General features: G+C 39.1%; 1 protein-coding gene across 1 annotated transcript; it reads left to right on the top strand.

Annotated features, from left to right (window-relative positions):
• The first annotated feature begins 269 nt into the window (after window positions 1–269).
• Window positions 270–1,073, top strand: LOC129480084 (tubulin beta-8 chain-like). The gene has a single exon (XM_055273876.1). The coding sequence runs from the start codon at window positions 270–272 to the stop codon at window positions 1,071–1,073; it is 804 nt and encodes a 267-aa protein (XP_055129851.1).
• The last annotated feature ends 8,401 nt before the right edge of the window (window positions 1,074–9,474 follow it).

Below are 9,474 nucleotides of genomic sequence, written 5' to 3'. Positions count from 1 at the left end.
GGGGCCCTTCTGAGCTGGGGATCCTGTGTGACTGCACTGTTCTCACACCCTAAGGCCAGCCCTGTCAGCAGACAGTGGGATCTGAAGAGAAGAAACTTTGAAGCCACAAAAAGTGTTGTTACACCCTTCCTCCAGGGTCATGGGGGCCTACTTACCATATATTTCAGAACCTAGTGGGGCACTCAAGTGACTCTTCTCTGAAGAAGAAAAGTTGATTTGACTTATTATGTGCACCTAGTATAAAGGTGGCTGGCAGTTTCTTCATATACATGGTGTCCCACACAGTGGTGGTGCCCTACAACACCACTTTCTCAGTCTACCAGCTCATAGAAAATGCAGGTGAGACCTTTTGCACTGATAATGAAGCTCTCTATGACATCTGCTTCAGAACCCTAAAGTTGCCCACACCCAACTATGGTGACCTGAACCACCTGGTATCTGCCACCATGAGTGGAGTCACCACCTGCCTGCACTTCCCAGGCCAGCTGAATGCTGACCTTGGGAAGCTGGCCATAAACATGGTCCCATTCCCCCACCTGCACTTCTTCATGCCTGGCTTTATCCTGCTGACCAGCCGGGGTAGCCAGCAGTACCAGGCCTTGATAGTGGCTGAGTTCACCCAGCAGATGTTTGATGCCAAGAATATGCTGACTGCCTGTGCGACCCTGCAAGGCTGCTACCTAATGGCAGCTGCCATTTTCAGGGGCCACATGTCCCGGAGGGTGGTGGACGAGCAAATGCTTAACAGCCAAAACGAGAACAGCAGCTACTTTGCTTACTGGATCCCCCACAATGTGAAAACAGCTTTCTGTGACATCCCATCCCCAGGGCTAAAAATGTCTGCTGCCTTCACTGGCAACAACATGGCCATCCAGGAGCTGTTCAGGCACATTTCAAAGCAGTTCACTGCCATGTTCGGGCACAAGGCCTTCTTGCCCTGGTGCATGGATGAGAACATGGATGAGATGGAATTCACTGAGGCCAAGAGCAACAGGAACAACCTGATGTTCGAGTACCAACAGTACCAGGAGGAGGGAGAGTTTGAGGAGTGGGCCCAGGAGGAGGTGGCCTAGTAGAGCCTTCTGTTAGATAGAAGTGATACAAATTCTTATTCACTCCCAGTGTGTTCTGTGAAAGCTATGTCTCTCTGTGTGTGCACTTGCTGTGTGTTCACCTGTATTAAAGCATTTTCATAGTAAAGAAGGAAAAGTTATCTAAGTTATATAAGTTTTGCAACACCAAGCACAGTAGTTAGGCAAAGGAAACCCTCTAAGAAATTCACACTTTTTGAAGAGTGTGATTAAATCATTAGTAAGATACAATAACAGCAACGATAATAAAAGCATTAACATCTTCCCAAGCAACAGTGTTGCCACAGAGGAAAGCAACTGGCAAGTACATTTGTGCTCATTCAGATATGATTACTACTCTTTGCTTTTAACTGGATTTGGTAGAAAACTAATATAAATACATGTTTTTTTAAGTGTCCAATGAAGAAAAAAAGGAAATATAGTATATTTTATTATGGGAAGTTATCAAGTTATATTGGCCAAAATCTTCTGAAGATCACCAAGTAACAGAATAGTAAACCACTCAGGTTACAACTTAATGAGGAGCCTCAGCTTTTCTTTCCCAGTAGAACACAGGCTGATAAGGAGAAGAGATAACTATTTTCTTCCATTGTTTCCCTCCTCTTTTCATCTAAGCACATTACACTGAATATTCTGTTAGATTATATCACCCTGGACTTCACCTCCTCTTTCTTCTTTCGACAGCATTATGTTAGCACATTTGATATCGAGCATATTTCACTATGTTCCTGATTCATAATTATATTATTTGAATTTATAATGTTTTGTTGATGTCAACATTGAGATTATCATAGTTTCATTAAGCATATTTCATGCTGTAGTGTGTTTTGGTCACTGGCTCAGGATTCTAGAAAAATAAGAAGGTATATTAGTTTTATGTGGCATAAATCACTGTGCAAACATTCAATTTTATTTTATAGTGTGTTTATTATTCCATCATCCCCTCCCACGATGTTAATAGTTTAAATTTTAATATATGAATGCAACATACAATACACAAATGATTTCATCTGGCTATTTCAATAACAAGAAAACAAATTAAATAAAAATGAAAGGGAAGTTTTTGCCATCTGCTACTTTGAAGAACTACTATTAATGCATAATCTAATTATTGTACAACTGTGTGATTCTCAGCCTTTATGTTACTTTTTTTATCTTTTTGTGGGAAAAAAAAAGTCTTTTAAAAAGGTTCTCCCTTCAAAGAGCTCTGGAGCCCTCAATTCCAGGGGCTTCAGTATGCTTCAGTAACTGTCTAACTTCCTCAATTCCAGTGGATTCAATACACTTTAGTAAATCCCTCCCATCGCCCTACTTTGAACCTTGTCAACTCTAACATTAACCCCAAAATACTACTCTCTGACAAGTTCTTACCTTGCCAGCCCTTGACTCATCCACTGATCCTTCCTGGCCTCAAGTCCTTCCCTGCTATACAGGACACTACGGTTTACCACTTGGCATATCACTTCTCTCTAACAAGTTTAATTCTCTAGAGCATGTGTTTGATTTCATAGACACTAATAAACAATTTCTCAATTTTTTAATTGGTCTTTGTCCTTCTTTCTTATGTATTCACTTACTGTTCACTGCAAGCTCCCAATCTAACCCTAATCTCCATCTTCTCAGCAGATGGTCTTGCCTTAGATACCACTGAATACTTAGTGAAGTCTCAGCCATCTTCTTTTTGTCATCCATGCTCAGAGTAAGAGGTATGTCTCTTCCCCATTAATTCTCTACTTTTCTCATCATCTTAGGCCTCCCACAACTTTCCCTTCCCTCTCCTTCGAGAGCTTCCCCAACTATTTCTTTTCCCCTCTCCTGTGAGTTCAACCTCTTCCCCTTACTGGGTCCGTTTTTCACATTATAAGCATGCTCAACTTTGTTCACTTAAAACAATGCAACAAAAGACACCTTCTCATCCCACAATACCTGACCAGTTTCTCTAACACACACAGGGCTTACATTTCACATCTTATTTTCCCTACCTCACCCTCATGCTGCCTCTCTTCACCTAGTTAAATCCAACTCTTCTTTTGGATATTAGGACACGTATCAAACCTTGGGGAAATTATCCTGACTGCCCAAGCCTGATCAACTTCCATTGTCAAACACTTGCAATGGACTGTATTCCCTCTCTTCAGAGAATTGTTCTAATTTTAATTATACACACATTAACATGATTCATTTAACTTTTCTTCCCATTACTCTTTAAGCTTTCAGAGAGCAGGCACCATATTCTTTTGGAACAGCATTTTACCCTCAGTGTATTACACAGATCCTAGAATATATTTGGTGTTTGACAAACATTTGTAAATGAATGGATATGTTCATTGATTGTATCTCTTAAGTCCCCTTCTAAAAGTGTATTGTAGTTAGCCCATCACTCTGGTATGCATGTGGGTGTCCCTTAAAATTCCTATGTTGGAAATTAACCCCCAATGTGATAATACAGCCTTTAGGAGGTGATTAGGAGGTACAGTCTTTAGGAGATGATTAAGTCATGAGGGCTTTGCCCTCATGAATAGAATTAGTGCTTTTATGAAAGAGGTTGAAGGGAGCTGCCTTGCCCTTCTGCCATGGGAGGACACAGCTATAAAGTGACACTAATGAAACAGAGAATGAGCTCTCACCAGACACCAAACCTGCCAGTACCTTGATCATGGATTTCCCAGCCTCCAGAACTGTGAGCAATAAATTCTGTTGTTTAAAAATTACCTTATCTAAGATATGTTGTTATCGCAGCAGGAATGGAGTAAGACGTATTCAGAAAAACAAATATGAGTCTTTCAGAAAAATAAAACACCCAATTTTTTCTTCATATTAGTGATGCTAAAAGGCAAAGAGCATGTACAAGGAGAAAAAAAAAAGGCATTGGCTTAAGGATTGGGAAGCCAACTCCCAGTCTGTCTGCCATGCTTAACCTCACACATTGTGGGAAACAGACCTGCATTTTTTGAAGGTTCTTCTGAAACCATCTAATTTTCAGAATATTGCCCATTAATGCAATTAATGGACTATTTCAGAAGAAAACTTTGAAAACTGTATTATTTCTCAATAAATATTTTGAAATTATTTGTATCTATTGAGCACCTACTTAACACATGCTAATTTGGCCTATGGACTTGCTTTTAACTATGCACTAGTGCATACATGCATAGCGACCAACATACCTGGATATAACTAAGATGCCACAGAAAAGGTTTCCTTTGCCACAAGGAAACACAGCTCAATTCCAATTACACATGGAAACTAGAACTTGGATACCATTAATTTCTCTGGTGAAAAGATGAGGAATATGTTGTAAAAAATGATGACAGAGTGTCCATTTCTAATGGGGAATTTTGACACTCTATTAATAATCAATTTTTCATGGATTTTCCATTTGTCTTTTTCCCAGAAGATGCAGTTATGGCATTATCCACAGTGGTCTAAAAATGTGTATTTTCTAATAACCTTCTATATTTATAATTTATCTTTCATCAAACCGTCTGCTTTGGCTTTGTCTGAAGTAAAGGATGAAAAAAATAACCTGCTTAAAATGTTTTAATAGAGTTTACCGAGATAAATTCCTGAGGTAGGTTTCATCTGGTATTCCTATTTCCAGAGACTTCACCTTGTGGAAAGATGCTCTAAACTGATAATTATGTAAACCTGAAGGAGAACATTTAGCTGAACACATGTAGCTGGACTTTCAACAAAGTGTGCAATTATGTTTTATAAAAGTAATGCCACTAAGCAAAAGAGACAGAGTCCTTTTTTAAGTCATCGACAGTAATTATATAAGTTCTCACACTCAGAGGACCAATATTTACTAAGTTTCCTAATGGCATTTAGCAACAAGGCTTACTATTAAAAAAGGAGATGTGGAAGCATTCCCTTTGAAAACTGGCACAAGACAGGGATGCCCTCTCTCACCACTCCTATTCCACATAGTGTTGGAAGTTCTGGCCAGGACAATTAGGCAGGAGAAGGAAATGAAGGGTATTCAATTAAGAAAAGAGGTAGTCAAATTGTCCCTGTTTGCAGATGACATGATTGTATATCTAGAAAACCCCATTGTCTCAGCCCAAAATCTCCTTAAGCTGATTAGCAACTTCAGCAAAGTCTCAGGATACAAAATCAATGTACAAAAATCACAAGCATTCTTATACACCAATAACAGACAAACAGAGAGCCAAATCATGAACTCCCATTCACAATTGCTTCAAAGAGAATAAAATACCTAGGAATCCAACTTACAAGGGATGTGAAGGACCTCTTCAAGGAGAACTACAAACCACTGCTCAATGAAATAAAAGAGGATACAAACAAATGGAAGAACATTCCATGCTCATGGGTAGGAAGAATCAATATCGTGAAAATGGTCATACTGCCCAAGGTAATTTATAGATTCAATGCCATCCCCATCAAGCTACCAAAGACTTTCTTCATAGAATTGGAAAAAACTACTTTAAAGTTCATATGGAACCAAAAAAGAGCCCACATTGCCAAGTCAATCCTAAGCCAAAAGAACAAAGCCAGAGGCATCACGCTACCTGACTTCAAACTATACCACAAGGCTACAGTAACCAAAACAGCATGGTACTGCCACCAAAACAGAGATATAGATCAATGGAACACAACAGAGCCCTCAGAAATAATGCCGCATATCTACAGCTATCTGATCTTTGACAAACCTGACAAAAACAAGCAATGGGGAAAGGATTCCCTATTTAATAAATGGTGCTGGGAAAACTGGCTAGCCATATGTAGAAAGCTGAAACTGGATCCCTTCCTTACACCTTATACAAAAATTAATTCAAGATGGATTAAAGACTTACATGTTAGACCTAAAACCATAAAAACCCTAGAAGAAAACCTAGGCAATGCCATTCAGGACATAGGCATGGGCAAGGACTTCATGTCTAAAACACCAAAAGCAATGGCAACAAAAGCCAAAATTGACAAATGGGATCTAATTAAACTAAAGAGCTTCTGCACAGCAAAAGAAACTACCATCGGAGTGAACAGGCAACCTACACAATGGGAGAAAATTTTCACAACCTACTCATCTGACAAAGGGCTAATATCCAGAATCTACAATGAACTCCAACAAATTTACAAGAAAAAAACAAACAACCCCATCAAAAAGTGGGTGAAGGATATGAACAGACACTTCTCAAAAGAAGACATTTAGCAGCCAAAAAAACACATGAAAAAATGCTCATCATCACTGGCCATTAGATAAATGCAAATCAAAACCACAATGAGATACCATCTCACACCAGTTAGAATGGCCATCATTAAAAAGTCAGGAAACAACAGGTGCTAGAGAGGATGTGGAGAAATAGGAACACTTTTACACTGTTGGTGGGACTGTAAACTAGTTCAACCATTGTGGAAGTCAGTGTGGCGATTCCTCAGGGATCTAGAACTAGAAATACCATTTGACCCAGCCATCCCATTACTGGGTATATACCCAAAGGATTATACATCATGCTGCTATAAAGACACATACACACATATGTTTATTGTGGCACCATTCACAATAGCAAAGACTTGGAACCAACCCAAATGTCCAAAAACGATAGACTGGATTAAGAAAATGTGGCACATGTACACCATGGAATACTATGCAGCTATAAAAAATGATGAGTTCATGTCCTTTGTAGGGACATGGATGAAACTGGAAACCATCATTCTCAGCAAACTATCGCAAGGACAAAAAACCAAACACCGCATGTTATCACTCATAGGTGGGAATCGAACAATGAGAACACATGGACACAGGAAGGGGAACATCACACTCTGGGGACTGTTGTGGGGTGGGGGGAGGGGGGAGGGATAGCATTAGGAGATATACCTAATGCTAAATGACGAGTTAATGGGTGCAGCACACCAACAGGGCACATGGATACATATGTAACAAACCTGCACATTGTGCACAGGTACCCTAAAACATGTACTTTTAAAACTTAAAGTATAATAATAATAACAAAAAAAATTTTTTTAAAAAAAGCAGATGTACCTCAGCAAAATATTCAGGTTGTAAATGTTTAGGGAATTAAGGAGTTGGTAGGTGGTTAATGAAACAACAAGATGTATAGCTAAGGAAGAAGCAAATGAAGCAGGAGCTGTTATTGTTTTTCATAATCACCATATAAGCCAAAAAATGTGGTTTATAATTATGATGTTTGCATGGATTTGTCTAGAAAGACACACTGTGGTAAGGCCTACATCAAAATAAGATCAGAAAAACCTTTTCTAGTGGCAGCTATACATCACTAACCTACTAACAAAGGTACTAACTTCAGCTTGCCTTGGAACTCAACCTATGTCAAACAAGAGTCCTCTTTTGAAGATTAAAATCAGGCAGCATTCAGCTCACTGCAACCTCCACCCCCTGGGCTCAAGTGATCCTCCTACCTCAGTCTCCCAACGAGCTGGGACTACAGGCAAGTGCCATCATGCCCAGCTAATTTTTGTAATTTCTGTAGAGACAGGGTTTCACCATGTTGCCCAGGATGGTCTCAAACTCCTGGGCTCAAGCAATCCACATGCCTCAGTCTCCCAAATTGCTGGGATTACACACAAGAACCACCGCGCCCAGCCTAAGCTGATGCTTAATTACAAGTATCGAGTATGGTGGCTTCTCAAAAAGTTAAGTATGGAATTACCACATATGTAATATAGTCCATGGAAATTCAACTTGACTTGAATTTTAAATATATATATCTATATATGCATACACACTTGTTTTACATGTGCACCATTCAAAGTTGGTGTTTATTAACAGGATGTTTCTATTACTCACATGAAAAAGAGTTCTTGAGGCTTTTAGGTACACCCACCTGCACTGCTTACCTCGCAAACTCACCCCAACCTCTTTCTTGTCTGTATGGATACTCCCATTTACATTTCATATACCAGAGAAAGCCTAAGTCATTTATTACTTAAAAAAATGATGACATTTCTTGGCAAGGCCCCAACATTATTAATTTATGAGAGAAGGCTGTAGTAACTTATCCGAGAAGGGCACATGTCTTCTTCTCTGTCATTCTTGACCTCATTTGTGGCTGTGTTTCCTCCTTCCCTGAATGCGTATTATCCCCATGATCCCAGAGGAAAAATGACTCATCTGCTCAAAGGTGAATGTTTTAGAGTATTTATTGTTTGAGACCTGGCTGACTTGTGTTTCTGGCTTTTCCTGTGATTTCTGTTTTATTCAGAGTTTCCTGAGCATGATCTTTTCACCTCTCGGGACTTGTCCATGATTTTATTTCAAAGGAAATGTCCTCCCTCAAACACTACTTTCCTGAAAAGTGCCTATTTGTCCTTAAAGTCCAAGTTAATAAGAAACCCCCTCATAGAAGCTCTTCAGGGTCCTTCTTCCGATCTCTCATTGGGTTAATCACACGCATATCTGCGCTCCCAGGGTACCTTGACACAGACATCTATGGCTGCACTTTCCTCACTACATTGCCCTCACTACATTGCAGTGTCCTTCCACTCAGAGAGGAGAGAACTGTGCACTTCCCTACTAGACGGTTGCTCTTCTCCCATGGAAAGAATTTTTTTTTTTGTCTCTGTATTATCTGCACATAAGACAATGCCAAGAACTAATAGATCCCCAATTAGTGTTTGTTCAATGTTGATTATCTGAATTCTAACATGTTGTCTATTATATTACTAGAAGAGCTGAGATTTAAATCCAGGCCTGTTGTATCCAAAGCCCATGATATTTCCCCTCCAACATATGATCTGTGTATCTGTTCACTAAGCCTCATTTTTTTCTTCCTCCTGACCACACAACTAGAGTTCATCTTCCAGTCATAAATAAACAAAAGTAAAATATGCCACTTTAAGGCCTGGCTTCTAAAAATAACTCTTGACAATCTTGTACCATTTATTTCTTCCTTTGTTTGCTAGCTAGATTCAGAAGACCCAATAGAGGAATCCAAGACCCTAGTAAATGGCAGAGCCATCACATAGAAAAAGTCTGGGCTCCTGAGTCACCATGTGGAGGAAGCTAGGAATATCCTAGTAGAAATCTTGTGTGAGCAAAAAAAAAATACTATATGTTAGTTATTAAGCTGCTAAAAATTTTGAAGCTTTTATTCAGCAGTTAGCCTACCCTGATTAATGCACTCCCAGAATTATAATTTTTATAAACTTTTTCTGATTTTTAAAAGCACATGTATACTCTAGAAAATTTAAAAATAGAAAATAATAAAGAAGAAAAATAATATTCACTACTCAGAGATAAACATTGTTTCATATTTTTGTTATACATTATACATTTTATCAGTGTTAAGGGGCAGGGGAGGAGTTAGATGTAGTAGAGAGAACAAAGAGATGTTATTTAAAAGATAGAAGTAGCAGTTTTCTTAGAGAAGAGCGCTATCTT

This window comes from Symphalangus syndactylus, chromosome 4 (genome assembly GCF_028878055.3).
Source record: "Symphalangus syndactylus isolate Jambi chromosome 4, NHGRI_mSymSyn1-v2.1_pri, whole genome shotgun sequence".
NCBI classification, from domain to species: domain Eukaryota; kingdom Metazoa; phylum Chordata; class Mammalia; order Primates; family Hylobatidae; genus Symphalangus; species Symphalangus syndactylus.
Note: the sequence above shows the minus strand (reverse complement) of the source record. Positions and strands in the feature narration are given on the sequence as shown.

What these genes read in the sequence shown, in the direction of transcription:
- LOC129480084 (XM_055273876.1), top strand. Translation starts at nt 270, where the DNA reads ATGGTGTCCCACACAGTGGTGGTGCCCTACAACACCACTTTCTCAGTC.